At 41.9% G+C, this 21,017-nt stretch overlaps 2 protein-coding genes across 2 annotated transcripts; both read right to left on the reverse strand.

The window, feature by feature from the left end:
• Positions 1-1,986: 1,986 nt before the first annotated feature.
• On the reverse strand, positions 1,987-10,961 carry LOC129845764 (zinc finger protein OZF-like). Its single transcript, XM_055913666.1, has 3 exons — positions 10,691-10,961; positions 8,669-9,053; positions 1,987-8,048 (listed from the first exon to the last, which is right to left on the reverse strand). Exons 2-3 carry the CDS (start codon positions 9,045-9,047, stop codon positions 6,730-6,732), a joined length of 1,698 nt encoding a protein of 565 aa, XP_055769641.1. The 5' UTR covers positions 9,048-9,053; positions 10,691-10,961; the 3' UTR covers positions 1,987-6,729.
• Positions 10,962-16,494: 5,533 nt separating this feature from the next.
• Positions 16,495-21,011, reverse strand: LOC129845763 (zinc finger BED domain-containing protein 4-like). Its single transcript, XM_055913664.1, has 2 exons — positions 19,990-21,011; positions 16,495-18,532 (listed from the first exon to the last, which is right to left on the reverse strand). The coding sequence occupies exon 2, from the start codon at positions 18,530-18,532 to the stop codon at positions 16,658-16,660; it is 1,875 nt and encodes a 624-aa protein (XP_055769639.1). The 5' UTR covers positions 19,990-21,011; the 3' UTR covers positions 16,495-16,657.
• Between the last annotated feature and the right edge of the window lie 6 nt (positions 21,012-21,017).

Genomic DNA, 21,017 nt, shown 5'->3' on the forward strand with positions numbered 1-21,017 from the left:
TTGCTGTCTAAGGTACTGCGTCCCACTGCTGTCTAAGGTACTGCGTCCCACTGCTGTCTAAGGTGCTGCGTCCCACTGCTGTCTAAGGTACTGCGTCCCACTGCTGTCTAAGGTACTGCATCTCAGTGCAAGAGGCGTCACTGCTGTCCCTGGTTCGAATCCAGGCTGTGTCACATCCGGCTGTGATTGGGAGTCCCATAGGGCGGCGCACAATTGGCCCAGTGTCGTCCGGGGTAGGCCATCATTGTAAAGTAGAATTAGTTCTTACTTGACTTGCCTGGTTAAATAAACATGTAGAATAGGGAAATAAGGTTCACAGTTCTGTTCAGCAAGAACAAGTCCAGATGTCTTTAGAGCAGGTTTATGACCCAACGTATTGGTTCGTTAATGGGTAACTGTGGATAGTATGTGTGTGGTTTGGTATTTGAACGCACACACAACAAGTCAAGCTGTAGGAAAACTAATCAGCTGTACACCTTGTCACTAGGAGATCTCACTCACTCTGACTAGAAAGGGAGAGGAGATGTGGGAATAACTAAGTGGTGATTGGCTGAGAAAGCGGTGTGACTTGTAGGTACCATATAAGGAGTGTTGGGCCAGTACAACAAACAACTAGAAAAGGGTTGCTGAAACTGCCAAATCAGAGCCGTTTGTATGGACTAACAGGAGTAAGGACTATCTGTTATTCAATGTGTTTGTATGGACTAACAGGAGTAAGGACTATCTGTTATTCAATGTGTTTGTATGGACTAACAGGAGTAAGGACTATCTGTTATTCAATGTGTTTGTATGTACTAACAGGAGTAAGGACTATCTGTTATTCAATGTGTTTGTATGTACTAACAGGAGTAAGGACTATCTGTTATTCAATGTGTTTGTATGTACTAACAGGAGTAAGGACTATCTGTTATTCAATGTGTTTGTATGGACTAACAGGAGTAAGGACTATCTGTTATTCAATGTGTTTGTATGTACTAACAGGAGTAAGGACTATCTGTTATTCAATGTGTTTGTATGGACTAACAGGAGTAAGGACTATCTGTTATTCAATGTGTTTGTATGGACTAACAGGAGTAAGGACTATCTGTTATTCAATGTGTTTGTATGGACTAACAGGAGTAAGGACTATCTGTTATTCAATGTGTTTGTAAGGACTAACAGGAGTAAGGACTATCTGTTATTCAATGTGTTTGTATGGACTAACAGGAGTAAGGACTATCTGTTATTCAATGTGTTTGTATGTACTAACAGGAGTAAGGACTATCTGTTATTCAATGTGTCTGTATGGACTAATAGCAGTAAGGACTATCTGTAATTCGATGTGTTTGTATGGACTAATAGCAATAAGGACTATCACATTGAATAACAGATAGTCCATACAAACACATTGAATAACAGATATGGACCATCTGTTATTATCTGTTATTCAGTTATATCTGTTATTCAATGTGTTTGTATGGACTATCTCTTATTCAATGTGATAGTCCTTACTGCTATTAGTCCATACAAACACATTGAATAACAGATATGGACTATCTGTTATTATCTGTTATTCTATCTGTTAGTCCATACAAACACATTGAATATCTGTTATTCAGTGTGTTTGTATAGACTAACAGCAGTAAGTCCAAAAATACTTTGTCATCAAATAATTGTTTGATAGATTTCTTTGATACATCAAGGGTTCTTAGAATTCTAAGTCAAATAGCTACATAATCCTGAGTAGAACCCCCCCCCCCCTCCCCTGGTTTACACAGGCCTTACACTCTGATGGGTTAAGGAGATCGAAAATGGTTTGTAATGCTACTCTACAGGGGGGGGGGGGGGGGGGCATCCCGTGCCAACAGTCAATTGATGGTGGATGACCTTATGAACCTGTGCATGCCATATCATTGACATGGATGGATGTGCACAGTAACAAGCTGGTGGAACCCGTTTTCTGCATGGTGAATAAAACCAAAATAAAAACGCGCTCATCTTGTCCTTATTTAATTTTTTACCCTGCATTATAGTAGATCACTGGTTAATACAGACAACAGCCTTCCCTTATGTCTGGCCTCTACTGGCCTCTACTTTCTAAATCAGGTCATTATTATTAGTGATGTATTGACCTTTATTTGACCTGGGAAGACATAGAGACCTAGGTCTCTTCTTCAAATGTGCCCTGAATAATACAATATAAATATACACATATAAAAACACAGTCACGGGAAGCACAAGTCAAACATCACCCAGAGAAACTGTTACATTAAGCAGATACATGTGCAGTCTGGTGAAATGACATCAATATGCACATCAAATGTTCCCGAGAGGTGTGTGTCTTGGCGGAATTGAGATAATGGAAGTTTAGTTTAGAAAGTATTGACTTATGCAGATAGAAACTGAAAATTATTTCAGGAGGATATGATCCACATGCCATAACTCTTTAGTACATTTCCATATTAAAAATGAATTTCAAGTGTCACAGAATAATAACCTGTTGTATAGCGTTAACACTCGCAGCCAGTTGCATGTACTCTACTCCCCCCTGGAGACTAGTTTTCAATTCCTGTGTCCACCCTAACAATTTCCTGTCGTCCCCTGTGTTTTTGGCTGTCTAAATAAAGTGTTAAACCTCTTTCAAATATATATTTGACCTTCTAACTTCTCTAGGATAGGGGGCAGAATTTTCACGTTTGGATGAAAAGCATACCCAAATTCAACTGCCAGCTACTCATCCCCATATAAGATATGCATATTATTAGTAGATTTGGATAGAAAACACTCTGAAGTTTCTAAAACTGTTTGAATCATGTCTGTGAGTATAACAGAATTTATTTAGCAGGCGAAACTCAGAGGACAAACTATTCAGATGTTTTTTTTTGAGGTCCCTCTTTTCCTCTTTTCAACGAGTTTTCATTGGGAATCCAGAATTCTAAGGGACCTTCTTGCAGTTCCTACCGCTTCCACTGGATGTCAAGTCTTTAGAAATTGGTTGAGGGTTTTTCCTTTGTGTAATGAAGACAGATCATCACTGCTGCTCGATCATCCTATTTTTCCAACTTAATTGAGGAAAATAAGAACAACGATATTTGATACTGTCGCAAAGCTAACTAAAAAGCAGCATTCCACAAGTGAGGATGGCTTTCACTTCAGCAGTAATAAATTCATGAACTTCTTTGAGGAAAAGATCATGATCATTAGAAAGCAAATTACGGACTCCTCTTTAAATCTGCGTATTCCTCCAAAGCTGTCCTGATAAAACTCTGCCAGGACCTGGCAGGACCTGGGATCAAGAGAGACACTCAAGTGTTTTAGTACTATATCTCTTGACACAATGAGGAAAATAATCATGGCCTCTAAACCTTCAAGCTGCATACTGGACCCTATTCCAACTAAACTACTGAAAGAGGAGGGCCAAGCACAGGAAGCAGCTATGTTGAACATAATAAACGGCTCTCTATCCACCGGATGTGTACCAAACTCACTAAAAGTGGCAGTAATAAAGCCTCTCTTGAAAAAGCCAAACCTTGACCCAGAAAATATAAAAAACGAATCGGCCTATATCGAATCTTCCATTCCTCTCAATTTTTTTTAGAAAAAGCTGTCTTCCTGAAGACAAACAATGTATACGAAATGCTTCAGTCTGGTTTTAGACCCCATCATAGCACTGAGACTGCACTTGTGAAGGTGGTAAATTACCTTTTAATGGCGTCAGACCGAGGCTCTGCATCTGTCGTCGTGCTCCTAGACCTTAGTGCTGCCTTTGATACCATCGATCACCACATTCTTTTGGAGAGATTGGAAACCCAAATTGGTTTACACGGACAAGTTCTGACCTGGTTTAGATCTTATCTGTCGGAAAGATATCAGTTTGTCTCTGAATGGTTTGTCCTCTGACACATCAACTGTACATTTCGGTGTTCCTCAAGGTTCCGTTTAAGGACCACTATTGTTTTCACTATATATTTTACCTCTTGGGGATGTCATTCGAAAACATAATGTTAACTTTCACTGCTATACGGATGACACACAGGTGTACATTTCAATGAAACATGGTGAAGCCCCAAAATTGCCCTCGCTTTAAGCCTGTGTTTCAGACATAAGGAAGTGGATGGCTGAAAACTTTCTACTTTTAAACTCGGACAAAACAGAGATGCTTGTTCTAGGTCCCAAGAAACAAAGAGATCTTCTGTTGAATCTGACAATTAATCTTGATGGTTGTAAAGTCGTCTCAAATAAAACTGAAGGACCTCGGCGTTACTTTGGACCCTGATCTCTCTTTTGACGAACATATCAAGACTGTTTCAAGGACACAGCTTTTTTCCATCTACGTAACATTGCAAAAATCAGAAACTTTCTGTCCAAAAAGGATGCAGAAAAAATTATCCATGCTTTTGTTACTTCTAGGTTAGACTACTGCAATGCTCTACTTTCCGGCTACCCGGATAAAGCACTAAATAAACTTCAGTTAGTGCTAAATACGGCTGCTAGAATCCTGACTAGAACCAAAAAATTTGATCATATTACTCCAGTGCTAGTCTCCCTACACTGGCTTCCTGTTAAGGCAAGGGCTGATTTCAAGGTTTTGCTGCTAACCTACAAAGCATTACATGGGCTTGCTCCTACCTATCTTTCCGATTTGGTCCTGCCGTACATACCTACATGTACGCTACGGTCACAAGACGCAGGCCTCCTAATTGTCACTAGAATTTCTAAGCAAACAGCTGGAGGCAGGGCTTTCTCCTATAGAGCTCAATTTTTATGGAATGTCTGCCTACCCATGTGAGAGACGCAGACTCGGTCTCAACTTTTTAGTCTTTACTGAAGACTCATCTCTTCAGTGGGTCATATGATTGAGTGTAGTCTGGCCCAGGAGTGTGAAGGTGAACGGAAAGGCTCTGGAGCAACGAACCGTCCTTGCTGTCTCTACCTGGCCGGTTCCCCTCTTTCCACTGGGATTCTCTGCCTCTAACCCTATTACAAGGGCTGAGTCACTGGCTTACTGGTGCTCTTTCATGCCATCCCTAGGAGGGGTGCGTCACTTGAGTGGGTTGAGTCACTGACGTGATCTTCCTGTCTGGGTTGGCGCCCCCCCTTGGGTTGTGCCGTGGCGGAGATCTTTGTGGGCTATACTCGGCCTTGTCTCAGGATGGTAAGTTGGTGGTTGAAGATATCCCTCTAGTGGTGTGGGGGCTGTGCTTTGGCAAAGTGGGTGGGGTTATATCCTTCCTGTTTGGCCCTGTCCGTGGGTATCATCGGATGGGGCCACAGTGTCTCCTGACCCCTCCTGTCTCAGCCTCCAGTATTTATGCTGCAGTAGTTTATGTGTCGGGGGGCTAGGGTCAGTTTGTTATATCTGGAGTACTTCTGTCTTATCCGGTGTCCTGTGTGAATTTAAGTATGCTCTCTCTAATTCTCTCTTTCTTTCTCTCGGAGGACCTGAGCCCTAGGACAATGCCTCAGGACTACCTGGCATGATGACTCCTTGCTGTCCCCAGTCCACCTGGTCATGCTGCTGCTCCAGTTTCAACTGTTCTGCCTGCTGCTATGGAACCCTGACCTGTTCACCGGACGTGCTACCTGTCCCAGACCTGCTGTTTTCAACTCTCTAGAGACAGCAGGAGCGGTATAGATCCTCTTCATGATCGGCTATGAAAAGCCAACTGACATTTACTCCTGAGGTGCTGACTTGCTGCACCCTCGACAACTACTATGATTATTATTATTTGACCATGCTGGTCATTTATGAACATTTGAACATCTTGGCCATGTTCTGTTATAACGGCACAGCCAGAAGAGGACTGGCCACCCCTCATAGCCTGGTTCCTCTTTAGGTTTCTTCCTAGGGAGTTTTTCCTAGCCACTGTGCTTCTACACCTGCATTGCTTGCTATTTGGTGTTTTAGGCTGGGTTTCTGTACAGCACTAGTACGAAGCTGATGTACGAAGGGCTATATAAATAAATTTGATTTGATCCCGTCTTCAATTTTATCGATTATTTACGTAAAAAAAATACCTAAAATTGTTTGAAATGTTTTGGCAAAGTTTACAGGTAACTTTTGAGATATTTTGTAGTCACTTTTCACAGGTTGGAACCAGTGTTTTTCTGGATCAAATGCGCCAAGTAAATGGACATTTTGGATATATATCGATGGAATTAATCGAATTCTGACATGTTGGCTGGATTCACAACCAGTGTAGCTTTAATTTGGTATCTTTCATGTGTGATTTAATGAAAGTTTGATTTTTATAGTAATTTATTTGAATTTTGCGCGCTGCATTTTCTCTGGCTTTTGGCCAAGTGAGACAGTGGCGTCCCGCCTAAACTCAGATTTTTGGATATAAATATGAACTTTACCGAACAAAACATACATGTATTGTGTAACATGAAGTCCTATGAGTGTCATCTGATGAAGATCATCAAAGGTTAGTGATTCATTTTAACTCTATTTCTGCTTTTTGTTACTCCTCTCTTTGGCTGGAAAAATGGCTGTGTTTTTCTGTGGCTATGTACTGACCAAACATAATCGCAAGGTGTGCTTTCGCCGTAAATCCTTTTTGAAATCAGACACTGTGGCTGGATTAACGAGAAGTTTATCTTCAAAATGGTGTATAATACTTGTATGTTTGAAGGAATTTTAATTATGAGATTTCTGTTGTTTTGAATTTGGTGCCCTGCAATTTCACTGGCTTTTGGGTAGGTGGGACGCATATATCCCAGAGAAGTTAACAGAATGTTTTTTGTCAGTCAGTCAATATTAGTTAGATATGTAGATGCCCAGCTTGGCAACTCCATTATAAGGTTAGAGTTGGGCACTGCACTGTGCTTTGCCTCCTGATGTTCCTTCAGGCTTTGTTTCCATTTAAAACAAATCCCACACTGATCACAGCTGTACGGTTTCTCTCCCGAGTGTCTTCTCTGGTGTTGCTTTAGATTTCCTTTTTCACTGAAGGTCTTCCCACATTGTGAGCAGTGGAAAGGCTTCTCCCCAGTGTGTCTTCTCTGGTGTCGCTTCAAAAATAATGACCGACCAAAAGTCTTCCCACACTGAGAACAGTGGAAAGACTTCTCCCCTGTGTGTATTCTCTGATGTTTCTTTAGGTCTACTGCCTGACTGAAAGCCTTCCCACATTGGGAGCAGTGGTGGGGCTTCTCTCCATTGTGTATTCTCAGGTGACTCTGAAGGCTTCCTTCCAATTTAAAACTTTTCCCACAATGAGAGCAGTGGTGAGGCTTCTTTCCTGTGTGAGTTAGCTGGTGTCTCTTCAAAAGTGATGACTGACTGAAATCCTTCCCACACTGGGAGCAGTTGAAAGGCTTTTCTCCTGTGTGAGTTAGCTGGTGTCTCTTTAGGACTCCTGTTTGACTGAAACTCTTCCCACACTGATCACAGCTGTATGGATTTTCCCCTGTGTGTATTCTCTGATGTTTCTTTAGTTCTCTTAACCGACTGAAGCTTTTACCACATTGGGAGCAGTGGAAAGGCTTCTCTCCTGTATGTATTTTCTGGTGCTCCTTTAGATTTGCTTCTATACTGAAGCTCTTCCCACACTCAGAGCAGTGGAAAGGCTTCTCTCCTGTGTGTATTCTATGGTGTTTCTTTAGGTCTCCTGTCTGACTGAAGCTCTTTCCACACTGGGAGCAGTGGAAAGGTTTCTCCCCTGTGTGTATTTTCTGGTGTCTCTTCAAATTGAATGACCAACCGAAAGTCTTCCTACACTGGAAGCAGTGGTACGACTTCTTTCCTGTGTGAGTAAGCTGGTGCATCTTCAAGCTGCTTGGTGTCTGAAATCTCTTCCCACATTGACCACACGGGTATGTCTTCTTTATTTTGAGACTTTGTTGGTGTGATTTGAGGTGAATCGGACAAATAAAACTGCCTCTGCAATCTGAACAGGGGTGGGGCCTACAAGTGTGTCTTCTCAACTCCTCTGGATCATAGAAACTAGTGAAGCAGTCCATGCAGTGGTGATGTTTCTGTCTTGAGTTCCTCCGTCTGTGTTGTTTATGGCTTCCTGATGCTGTGGAACTGGGCTCACTGTCTGAACCTGGGTTGGAGCTCTCTCCTGTGGGAATATGAACAGATATGGGGTTAGAATCAGGAACAGAGCATTAAAAAAAAGGTAAACAATATTGTGAAGATAAATACACAACGCAGAGACAGAGGACGAGAGGTCAATACAGTACTAAAGGTTAAGAGGACAAATTCAATAGAGCATTAACGATCAATAGGGACTTATCAATGGAAATAGTTGGTTTTCAGTTCAACATCTGTTAGGGATGTCAGTCTTGAAATCATAGCTACGTGTGGCACATTCTCATTGGTCCAACCTGAAATAGGATACTTGTTATTTGCCCATTGGCTAAATTGGTCAACCACAGGCTAGAGCTGGGTTATAAAGTGCATCCTGTCCCTTTATTCTGTGGAGAGAATCACTGGAGAGAATCACTGAGGACAGGGGAGAATGAACATCTACCTCCCCGCACGGTTCGTCCTCTTTGAATAAGAATAAACCTATTGCCCTCCCCCTGATTTGCTTTGGGGTTTGTGTTATTGAAGAGTAACATCAACTGCTAACAGGGGGCTTTAAAAGACTTGATGCAAGCAGACACACAATAAGAGTTTTAGAATCCCCTGTGGCCACCAAGGCACCAACCTCTCTCCGTACTCCACACCTGAACTTACCTGGGTCACTGATACTATCTACTTCTTTAGCTCCTAGATGTTGAGCAGCTCCTTTCTTGTTCTCTTCTGCTTTCACTAATCTTTCCTCCACCTCTTCTTTGATGCTTATACCCTCCTCCTCTTCGACTGTTCTCTCATGCTCTTCTTTGACTCCTCTCTCCTCAACCTCCTCTTTGACTGCTCTCTGATCCACCTCTTTTACTTGTATCTCCTCCTCGATTCCTCTCTCCTCCTCCTCTTTGACAATCACATTAAGTTCCAGTGTTTGACTGCAGTCCTCCAGCTTCACTGAGACCATCTCTGGACCCTGCTGTGAGCTTCTCTGGGCTGGAACACCACATACAGAACCTGGGGACTCTGTGGACTTGAGTTCAGACATGGAAGCCTAGAGATGGATCCAAAAGAAGAAGCACAACACGTGAAAGGTGATTTTCACAAAATCCATTATAAAAGGGATAAACCATGCAAAATATATGTACTAGGAATCTCTGCTTTAAAATGTATCTAGCAAGCTAACGTTGCCATGGCGAAGGCAATGGTAGCTTTATAGCTACTTGTGTGAACATGAACAACAGAGTGAGCAACAATAATGGAATTGGTGTTTCACCTTCAAATTAAAAGTCCCCCAAAGGAACTGATGCAAACATGCAAATAGTGTAATCCTGCCACAAATGAACAAAATAATGCTCAACAAGTTTGGAATGTTGTTATATAAATTCAACAAGACAATATTTTGTTAATTTGACCTCCCCAAAAATCTGTTGAAATCACAATGTGAACGTATAGACTTCAACATTGCATTGGTGGCATAGCCTACTTTTCTTGCAATGTACAGCCTTACCTATGGATCTTGGGTCCATGAAATGGTGTGACACCAACAGATTACAATTCTGAAGAAATTACACAAATATTAACATCGTAGCTCTAATTGAGGGACTTTAATTGTGGGAAATCACCTCCCCAGTCAGTCTATTGTGCGTATTGGACATTCATATTGCCATGTAGGACCAGGGTCTGTAGTGACGCCTCTAGCACTGAGATGCAGTGCCTTAGACCACTGCGCCACTCGGGAGCCCAATGACTTGACTTATTACCCCAATAAAAGTTCTGAAACTTTTGTGAAGGTCTGGTGAGGTATGGCTAGCATTAGGCTTTCTATGAAGACAGAGCACTTGCGCTCCACTGCTAGCTACATTACACGCAATATAGTTTAAAACGTGGCAATCAGTAGAAACAATAAGAAAGTGGACTCCACGCCCCTGGTACAGTGAAAAGCTGAGGGGTGGGGATGGAGAAATGGAACCACTTTCAAATTCATAGAGCGAGCAAAGGATGGAAGGACTGACCATCCACTATATCAAAATTATAGTTTTAACCATGTTTTGAGGCGATACAGTATTTTTTTCAAACGTTGGCGTAAAACAAGCTTGTATTCTGGGTTCTGATGGGATGCAACAGGTAAACTAAGCTCATGATGACATTTCAAGTTATATTCTTCAAGAACCAATGGGGGTATATATATATATATTTTTTTTTTTCTTCATTTCTAAGTCCAAGAATAGATATAGCAACTGCTGATAGCCCCATTTAAAGCAAAGGAGAACTAAAACCGACATTTAGTTTGTAATCGCCAAAACATGAACAATGGTTACTGAAATGAAGTTAGCCACCTCGTCTACCTAACAAAACGGCTAGCTAGCCATGCTAACTTACTAGCTGATCAGGGTTGCCAATGGATTTGTCATCTTAAAGATGAACGATTCACACTTCATATATTTGAGAATGCACGATAACAAATAATATGGTGATTCACAACACAGCGTATTGAAAATCAACAAACTTGTTCTGATTGCTAGTTAGCTGCTAATGGCTAGTTAACAAGTTAACGACGTAGCTGAGCTGGATCAATAGGCTAATTGTTGAGACAACGTTGATCCAGTGGACGTGGACAAATAATCCGACAACTAAATGATGTTGTTTATTTGAAAACATTATAGAATATGTTAAAAAGCCTGATCTTACCTTGACACTTGATTTCGAAAGTTGACAGCTCTTGTTTTTGATGTAGCTAGCTAGCTAGAGAGCACCCTGTATGAGAACGCGATATGTGCTGTCGCCGCGAGAATACATATTGGGAGTTCTCAAGACCGCCATGGCTGCGCTAGATGCGTACATTGCGCAACTTAATTAAGTCTCTTTATGAATAGGATATTATATTTTACCCATTGGTTTGGAAGTAATAGTGATTTTCAGATCAAATGTGAAGCGGCTTGAAGACCCTTTTAGCACTTAAATCACGGTTCCACACTGACGAAAGAGAGCAACAATGAAACGTGCATTTCGCCACCTACAGTACAGGTGGATAATAAAGACCCGAAAACAAAAAGAGCGTGGTAAAACATTGAATCCACACAAACTATCAATAACGAAATGTTAATTAAACCAAATCAGCCTGCTTTCTGTTTTAAATCAGGTTCCTACACAGGCTCAGAAGGATCCTGTGATGGCGGGACATTTCCTGGCGACAGTCGTCCTTGCAGTGCTTCTCCTGTTAAGTCTTGGAGGCCCAAAAACTTCTCGGCTGCAGATATGATATCCAGCTTCTTGGAGTCTTATGCAGAACAATTAATAACCGTGGCTCTAAAAGCTACAAAATCCACCTCCTTCACAATAAGCGTATCCAGATCACTGGATTGACATTTAACATTGGCAACTGGTTGTGATGCATCCACCGCCATATCTTCTTCAGAACTGTGGCTTCTTGACCCTTCAACTCTTCACTGCCTCCACATAGGAGATTTGCTGTACAGCCCTGATCCTTGACACCTCAAACTCTTTCAGCACCACAGTTGCAACGTTTTACATTCACACTCTTCAACAACATATTCCTTCCATCTGCAAACACTTGACACATGGTCAAACTTTTTACACTCCTTCCGTGGCCTCCAACTGCTCTTAAATACAAGTAAAACTAAATGCATGCTCTTCAACCGATCGCTGCCTGCTCCTGCCCGCCTGTCCAACATCACTACTTTGGACGGCTCTGACTTAGAATATGTGGACAACTACAAATACCTAGGTGTCTGGTTAGACTGTAAACTCTCCTTCCAGACTCACATCAAACATCTCCAATCCAAAGTCAAATCTAGAATTGGCTTCCTATTCCGCAACAAAGCATCCTTTACTCATGCTGCCAAACATACCCTTGTAAAACTGACCATCCTACCAATCCTCGACTTCGGTGATGTCATTTACAAAATAGCCTCCAAAACCCTACTCAATAAATTGGATGCAGTCTATCACAGTGCCATCCGTTTTGTCACCAAAGCCCCATATACTACCCACCACTGCGACCTGTACACTCTCGTTGGCTGGCCCTCGCTTCATACTCGTCGCCAAACCCACTGGTTCCAGGTCATCTACAAGACCCTGCTAGGTAAAGTCCCCCCTTATCTCAGCTCGCTGGTCACCATAGCAGCACCTACCTGTAGCACGCGCTCCAGCAGGTATATCTCTCTAGTCACCCCCAAAACCAATTCTTCCTTTGGACGCCTCTCCTTCCAGTTCTCTGCTGCCAATGACTGGAACGAACTACGAAAATCTCTGAAACTGGAAACACTTATCTCCCTCACTAGCTTTAAGCACCAGCTGTCAGAGCAGCTCATAGATTACTGCACCTGTACATAACCCATCTACAATTTAGCCCAAACAACTACCTCTTTACCTACTGTATTTATTTATTAATTTATTTTGCTCCTTTGCACCCCATCATCTCTGTCTCTACTTTGCACTTTCTTCCAATGCAAACCAACCATTCCAGTGTTTTTTAGTTTTTATTTTACTTGCTGTGTTGTATTCACTTCGCCTCCATGGCCTTTTTATATTTTTATTTATTTATACATATATTTGTTTGCCTTCACCTCCCTTATCTCACCTCACTTGCTCTCATTGTATATAGACTTATTTTTTTCACTGTATTATTGACTATATGTTTGTCTTACTCCATGTGTAACTATGTGTTGTTGTATGTGTCGAACTGCTTTGCTTTATCTTGGCCAGGTCGCAATTGTAAATGAGAACGTGTTCTCAATTTGCCTACCTGGTTAAATAAAGGTTAAATAAAGAATAAAAATAAAAAAATCGGGTTTTGCACGAATGCTCTTACAGCATATCTTATATGTCCCAACTTTACATAAGGTGGTAAATACTCATCAAACATCAATAATTGAGCTTCTTTCCCCCGTTCTTCAGACAGGTCTAGCGACGTGCATTCACTACTCCTGGATTTTTTTGCCTAAGATATTGATTATCAATGTCCAACGGGACGCCAGAGATAACACCTTTTACCAGTGCCCTGCTCTGAATATCAAAGCTGTTCATTTCATGAGTCGATAATTCTGCGAGCCACAATGTACACTCCTTTTGCTCTAGATACACATGATATCAACACCATACCACTCCTGGTTACTATGACTACACGATATCAACACCATATCACTCCTGGTTACTAGGACCAGAGCTACTGTAATCAGGCTGGGATAAGGACCAGAGCTACGGTAATCAGGCTGGGATAAGGACCAGAGCTACTGTAATCAGGGTGGGACAAGGACCAGAGCTACTGTAATCAGGCTGGGACAAGGACCAGAGCTACTGTAATCAGGCTGGGATAAGGACCAGAGCTACTGTAATCAGGCTGTGATAAGGACCAGAGCTACGTAATCAGGCTGGGATAAGGACCAGAGCTACGGTAATCAGGCTGGGATAAGGACCAGAGCTACGGTAATCGGGCTGGGATAAGGACCAGAGCCACGGTAATCGGGCTGGGACAAGGACCAGAGCTACTGTAATCAGGCTGGGATAAGGACCAGAGCTACGGTAATCGGGCTGGGATAAGGACCAGAGACACGGTAATCAGGCTGGGATAAGGACCAGAGCTACGGTAATTGGGCTGGGACAAGGACCAGATTCACGGTAATCGGGCTGGCTTTGTAGTGCCTGTCCCGAATTGCTCGTTCGTGTGAATGGGCATATTGGAAGACTCCATGTCAGTAGGGATGGGATTTTGTAAATGTGTTATATTGGTATATTGTATCATGAGAAATGTGTTGCTGAGTGGAAAACGTAGGCTTTGATGATGGTAATTGCTTAATTAATTAGTGTTTGGTATGTTCTGATGGGAGGGTCTTCCCCTACAAAAAGAGCCTCTCTCTCAGTTCAAAGGAGGGACCAGTTTGGATTGAGCTGTTGATGGGGCAGCATTGGTTTTTAAGCTGTCCCCATAATGTATACTTTGGATGGCAGTACTGTTGTTTTCCTTCTGGATTCACTATGTAAATAAACACCCAGAAGCACAGAAGTACTTTTGCGGCTCCGCCATCTTTTTATTTGATAGAGGTTAGGTTTTTCACTTTAGCCTTCTGGCCTACTCTACGTGACAATAGCCAACCATGCTACCATTTATCCATCGCTCATTCAATAGCCAACCATGCTCCCATTTATCCATCGCTCATTCAATAGCCAACCATGCTCCCATTTATCCATCGCTCATTCAATAGCCAACCATGCTCCCATTTATCCATCGCTCATTCAATAGCCAACCATGCTACCATTTATCCTACGCTCATTCAATAGCCAACCATGCTCCCATTTATCCATCGCTCATTCAATAGCCAACCATGCTCCCATTTATCCATCGCTCATTCAATAGCCAACCATGCTCCCATTTATCCTACGCTCATTCAATAGCCAACCATGCTCCCATTTAACCATCGCTCATTCAATAGCCAACCATGCTCCCATTTATCCATCGCTCATTCAATAGCCAACCATGCTCCCATTTATCCATCGCTCATTCAATAGCCAACCATGCTCCAAAGTAAATGGGTCGGTAGACTAATATTTGACAGTAGACCTATATGGGTAGGCTACAGTATTGCTGAGCGATAGGAGCGCGACATTCTAGTCTATTTAATCTCAGAGCCTATACCAAGGCAGGAGATGGAAACACAATCATGTATCGATAAACTAAATATTGAACAGCAATTTGTCTTTTGCATATAAGTGTTGGCTGTAGGCAGCATTTAGGCTACTATTCAATTCAACAACCAATCAGAATGTCTTTCCTTACAGCAGATTCAGTTTGGAAACGTCACTGCAAAAGATTTAAACATTCTGCCCACAACTCTACAGAAATGTGCTCAAATGTTATTTTAGGAACTGTCAGAGGGGGAGGGAGAAGATCACGTTTTTAATTGTATGTTTTAATTGTTCTGTCGCCGACAAATATACTGAGAACAAAAATATAAAACGCAACAGGCAACAATTTCACTGAGTTACAGTTCATATAAGGAAATCAATCAATTGAAATAAAATTAATTAGGCCCTAATCTATGGATTTCACACGACTGGGGAGGGCAGTCATGGGTGGGCATAGGCCCATCCACTGGGGAGCTAGGCCCAGCCAATAAGAATGAGTTTTCCCCCACAAAATGGTATATTACAGACAGAAATGATGATGCTGGGCCAATTGTGCGCCGCCCTATGGACTCCTGGTCACGGCCAGTTGTAACACAACCTGGGATCGAACCCGGGTCTGTAGTGACACCTCAAGCACTACGACGTCGTGCCTTAGACAACAGCGCCACTCTGGAGGCAATTCACCTAATTTCTTTTAGAAAACAACTTTTTTAACATTTATTTGTTTCAAAAAGCACAATCAGATATAAACATGATTTTAGAAAATCACATTGTTAATGTTTTTAGTAGTTCCATATTGTTACGGTTGCTGCACAGTGTTAACATATGGCAACATATACACATTTAAAAATATATAATTTTTGACTTTTGTCTATTTGGGGCCATTTTAAGTGAGAAAAACGAATCCAACAGTTTTTTGCATGGTCTTATTTTAATGCGTGCAGTAAAGGGTTAAAAGTGTAAAGACGTATTTTACTAATTAGGCCCATAAAAAAAAAAAAAATGTACATAGGAGGTCTGTACCGCCAAGTAATAAAATCTACTTTCACACCTGGGTTTGAAGTTGATGCGGCAGAACACTGCCAAGAGGCAGGGATATAGTGGGTCGTTCCACCAATTTGGTCCCGTTTGCGAAGTGCAAAACTGGTTTAAAAAAACGTACATTACGTCATAAAGAGCACATGTTCAACTTCCTAAAAACACGTGTTCCCATCTCAAGAGGTTAAATAAAACAAAGGCTGTAGTAAGTGGCGATTAAGTGCAGGGTTGGTGATTTCTTAAATCAGCCATCAATCTCCTTATGACAGGGGGAATGAAAGCTTGTTGTGTCCATCAGGCAATTGAATGCAAGCTTCACAACAACAACAAAAATAGTTTAAACATGTTCTAGCCTGGCTAACAGGGGATCCCACTCAGTTCTCACAACCAAACACCAGGAAACGGCCAAAAAGTAGCAGCTCATCTGCTTGTACTCTATGAGTTCACTATTACACGTTCAATGTTTCCACAGGAAATGCATAGCAATCTTCAGAAATGACTGTCAAAGCAACAACTAGGGCTTTACAACGCTTTACAATGGTGGTGAAGCTTAGTGACATTCTGGGATTAAGTGGGTTAAAATCATCCTAGAAGTGACAGAGGGGCATTTCAAAATGCTGAATTTTTGGCAATTTAGCAAGTCTATTTATTAGAGGTCGACCGATTATGATTTTTCAACGCCGATACCGATTATTGGAGGACCAAAAAAAAGCCGATACCAATTAATCAGCTGACTTGTTTTACACACACACACACACACACACACGTATTTTATTTTATATTAAATCTTCCGATTAATCGGTATCGGCTTTTTTGGGTCCTCCAATATATATATATATATTTGTAATAATGACAATTACAACAATACTGAATGAACAATGAACACTTTTATTTTAACTGAATACATAAAATCAATTTAGTCTCAAATAGCATGAGAACAACATGTTAAAAGGAACCACCAGCTTTCATGGGTCTTCAATATTCCCAGTTCAGAAGTTTTAGGTTGTAGTGCAGAAAGCAGAGCTTGTCTGCATGCTCCCCTGTCAGTCTGCTCCTCTGCTTATCATAAATGATCCCCACCTCACTGAACACTCTCTCGCTTGGGACCGAAGAAGGTGGGGGACAGAGAAACTTCTTTGCCAATGGAGCGAGTGATTGAAATCTGTCTTCATTTTGCTTCCACCACTCTAAAGGCAAGCCGCTCTTTCTGTCAATGACAGGCTCTGTGAGGTAACGCTCCAACGCAATTTCAAAACTGCACTGGACTTCAGCCCTGCCCTCTTGGCTTCCAAGGATTCTAGCGTAGAGGCTGTCCACCAGACTGGGTGGCTGATCTACCTGGACTCTTTGCCTCTTTGCACCTGGATCTGGGTCCACCTCTTCACTCGTCCCATCTGCTGTGGCTCTGGGATTTGGTTTCCTTAGTAGGTCAGACTCCTCCTTCAGCCACTCTTTTGCTTTCTCTAGTGCTGTCCCTGAGCTGAAGGCGTAGCTCTTGTAACGTGGATCCAGGACAGTTGCCAGCACCAGGCACTTTGTCTCCTCGGCCTTGGAGAACCTCCTTGTCAGACTGTCCAACATGGTCTTCCGTGTTGTTTTGATGCCCCGAGTAGAAGAACCCTCCTGCTGCAGCATCAGCTTCAGCACCGACACACTGGGGATGATGCATGCTGCTGTAGAGTTGGAGTGGCTCATCTCCAGTGTCACCTCCTCCATAGGGGCCAGAGTCTCAATTAGGTTAGAGACAATGTTCCACTGTGCAGCAGACAAACTGCCGATGTGTCCGTATTCACCTGCATACACTTTCAGTGCACGCCTCTGTTCAAACATCCTCTGCAACATGTGTAGTGTTGAGTTCCAGCGAGTTTGAACTGCTTGGATGATGCTGTGTTTGGGAAGGCCAAGCTCTTCCTGAATGGCCCTCAGCCTCTGTTTGGCCAGTACAGAGTGGTCAAAGTGAGTTGCACAGCTCTTCAACATGGCAATAATGTCTAGCACAGCTCTCTGACTGGATAGGCCATCATTGATTACAAGCTGTAGGGTGTGTGCACTGCAGCTGAAGTCTGGAAGCTCTGCCAGTCTCATACCTTTCACCATGTTTGCTCCACTGTCCCTGAGGACCAACACTACACGTTCTGTGTGGATTTCCCAGTATTCCAACATGGTCAGAAACATCTCTCTGACGTAGTTTCCTGTGTGTGATCCAGTCATAGTCTTGACATTCAGCACAACCTGCTTTCTTGTCCAGACATTGTCAATGAAATGTCCAGTAAGGCTCATCAGGGACTCTGTAGTGCCTGACCAGCAGTCAGTTGTGAATGCCATGTGTGGAGCGTTCCCTGCTGCCACCAGATTCTTCACTTTCATCACAACTCTTTCATGAGTTTTATCTAGCATTTCTGTGCGAAATAAGTTTTCTTCTTTGATCCTGTACCGGGGTTCAGCAAGACTAATCAGCCGCTGAAAACCAACATCAGACACCACTGTGAATGGCTGGTTGTCAGTGGCAATCATCTCAATAATTGCTTCATCCATCTTCTTGGCCCTTGGGTCTTTGTCCTGCCATTTTGCTTGTTTATTAAAAAGTTGCACGAGTGTATCCTGCGATGTCTGTGACGTGTCTGTGTCACATTTTCCTTGTGAAGAATTTGCGTTTGCTTTTTTCATCTTTGCTTCCTTATGGGCTTTTGGATGGGTGTTCTTAAGGTGATTCCACAGGTTGGTGGTATTTTTGTATTTAGCCATTGCTGACCCCATGCTTACATCTTTATCACAAATAAGACACCTTGCTTTCCCTGGTGCCAATTCGATGTAATAGTCCCACACTGGTGCTCTGCTTTTCTCTGCCATCTGTAAAACACACACACAGCTCTCTGAAGTGACAAGGATACTGAAGAGTCTGCTTAGGAGACACAAATACTCTCAACTGTTTGAATAATAAAACTTGAGTTTAAGTTACCTGTGATGAATGTTGAAAACAGAAACTGTAATTTCTATATGCAGGAAATCCTATTTGAATAATGGGTAAGAACCAACGACCAAAGTGTGAGTCATAATCCCCATGACACCTTCCAGAAAAATCTGAAAAGCGGTTCCTTCATTTATTCCATAGGATATTTTTTAGATTGACTTCAAATAAGGTCTGTGTTTCGTGTAGGCTTACATCACCGTGCCAATTTTATAACTGGGTAGATATCCATAGGACAAGGTAACTGATCAATATTGACTAAATATAAGCAAAGATTTTTAAAAAAATTGTAGAGTGGATTTATGAAAATATGTTGACAAATGTTACCTTATCCTAGTGAGATTTACACGGTATCAAAACGCCAAGGCGTTGAAGTAGATCAAGACATTCTCTGTGGAACACATGAACGGTAAAATAACGAAGGAACCCCTTTCAAGTTCAGCCCTAAGTTATTATAGGAATTATGACACGTCGACTTTTTCTCTCTATACCATTTGTATTTCATATACCTTTGACTATTGGATGTTCTTATAGGCACTTTAGTATTGCCTGTCTAATCTCAGGAGTTGAAAGGCTTGAAATCATAAACAGCGCTGTGCTTCAAGCGTTGCGAAGAGCTGCTGGTAAACGCAGGAAAGTGCTGTTTGAATGAATGCTTATGAGCATGCTGCTGCCTACCACCGCTCAGTCAGACTGCTCTATCAAATATCAAATCATAGACTTAATTATAATATAATAAACACACAGAAATATGAGCCTTAGGTCATTAATATAGTTAAATCCGGAAACTATCATTTCGAAAACAAAACGCTTATTCTTTCAGTTCCGTATTTTATCGAAATGGTGGCAACCCTAAGTCTAAATATTGCTATTACGTTGCACAACCTTCAATGTTATGTCATAATTATGTAAAATTCTGGCAAATTAGTTCGCAACGAGCCAGGCAGCCCAAACTGTTGCATATACCCTGACTCTGCGTGCAATGAACACAAGAGAAGTGACACAATTTCCCTAGTTAATATTGCCTGCTAACATTAATTTCTTTTAACTAAATATGCAGTTTAAAAAATATATACTTCTTTGTATTGATTTTAAGAAAGGCATTGATGTTTATGGTTAGGTACATTCGTGCAACGAATGGGCTTTTGTTAAATCATCACCCGTTTGGCGAAGCAGGCTGTGATTCGATGATAAATGAACAGGCACCACATTGATTATATGCAATGCAGGACAAGCTTGTTAACCTAGTAATATGATCAACCATGTGTAGTTAACTAGTGATGATGTGAAGATTGATTGTTTTTTTATAAGATACGTTTAATGCTAGCTAGCAACTTACCGTGGCTCCTTGCTGCACTCGCGTAACAGGTGGTCAGCCTGCCACGCAGCTTCCTCATGGAATGCAATGTAATCGGCCATAATCGGTGTCCAAAAATGCAGATGACCGATTTATGAAAACTTGAAAATCGGCCCTAATTAAATCGGCCATGCCGATTTAATCAGTCGACCTCTACTATTTATATTAAAAACCTGATTTATTGGTTTCACAATGTGGTCTATATTAAAGGGATCTCATTGAACATGTATTTTAATATTGGATAATAATAGTAATAGTGGAACGACCCTGACATTTTAACTGGTGATATTTTAGGGACGATAACCAAGTGAAACTCATCCCACATGGAGAGCAGTGGTAAAGCTTCTCGCCTGTGTGTATTCTCTGATGGCTATTTAGTTATCCTTCCCAATGGAAACTCTTCCCACACTGTTCACAGCTGTACGGTGGTTTCTCCCCTGTGTGTATTCTTTGGTGGTTATTTAGGTGTCCTACTCGATGGAAACTCTTCCCACACTGATTACAGCGGTATGGCTTCTCTCCTGTGTGATATTTCTGGTGTTCATTTAGCCGTCCTGCCTGACTAAAGCTCTTCCCACATTGGGAGCAGTGGTAGGGCTTCTCGCCACTGTGTATTCTCTGATGACTCTGAAAGCTTCCTTCCAACTTAAAACTCTTCCTACAATGAAGAGGCTTCTCTTTGTGCATTAGCTGGTGCCTCTTCAGATTAGATGACAGACTGAAACTCTTCCCACACTGAGAGCAGTGAAAAAGCGTCTCTCCTGTGTGAATTTGTTGGTGTACCTTTAAATGTGATAACTGATTGAAACGCTTCCCGCATTCAGAGCATTGGTGAGGCTTCTCTCCTGTGTGTATTCTCTGATGTTTACTTTGATTTCCTTCATCACTGAAACTCTTCCCACATTGGGCACAATGGAAAGGCTTCTCCACTGTGTGTATTTTATGGTGTCTCTTCAAATGTAATGACGAATCAAAAGTCCTCCTACATTGGGAGCAATGGAAAGGCTTCT

This window comes from Salvelinus fontinalis, unplaced genomic scaffold (assembly GCF_029448725.1).
Source record: "Salvelinus fontinalis isolate EN_2023a unplaced genomic scaffold, ASM2944872v1 scaffold_0364, whole genome shotgun sequence".
Lineage (NCBI taxonomy): Eukaryota > Metazoa > Chordata > Actinopteri > Salmoniformes > Salmonidae > Salvelinus > Salvelinus fontinalis.

Bases quoted from the DNA above. Each gene is read 5' to 3' on its own strand.
- LOC129845764 (XM_055913666.1), bottom strand. From the start codon at position 9,047: ATGTCTGAACTCAAGTCCACAGAGTCCCCAGGTTCTGTATGTGGTGTT. The intron at 8,049-8,668 runs GTAAGTTCAGGT...ATATTCCCACAG, and splicing joins AGATAGTATCAGTGACCCAG to GAGAGAGCTCCAACCCAGGT.
- LOC129845763 (XM_055913664.1), bottom strand. From the start codon at position 18,532: ATGGCAGAGAAAAGCAGAGCACCAGTGTGGGACTATTACATCGAATTG.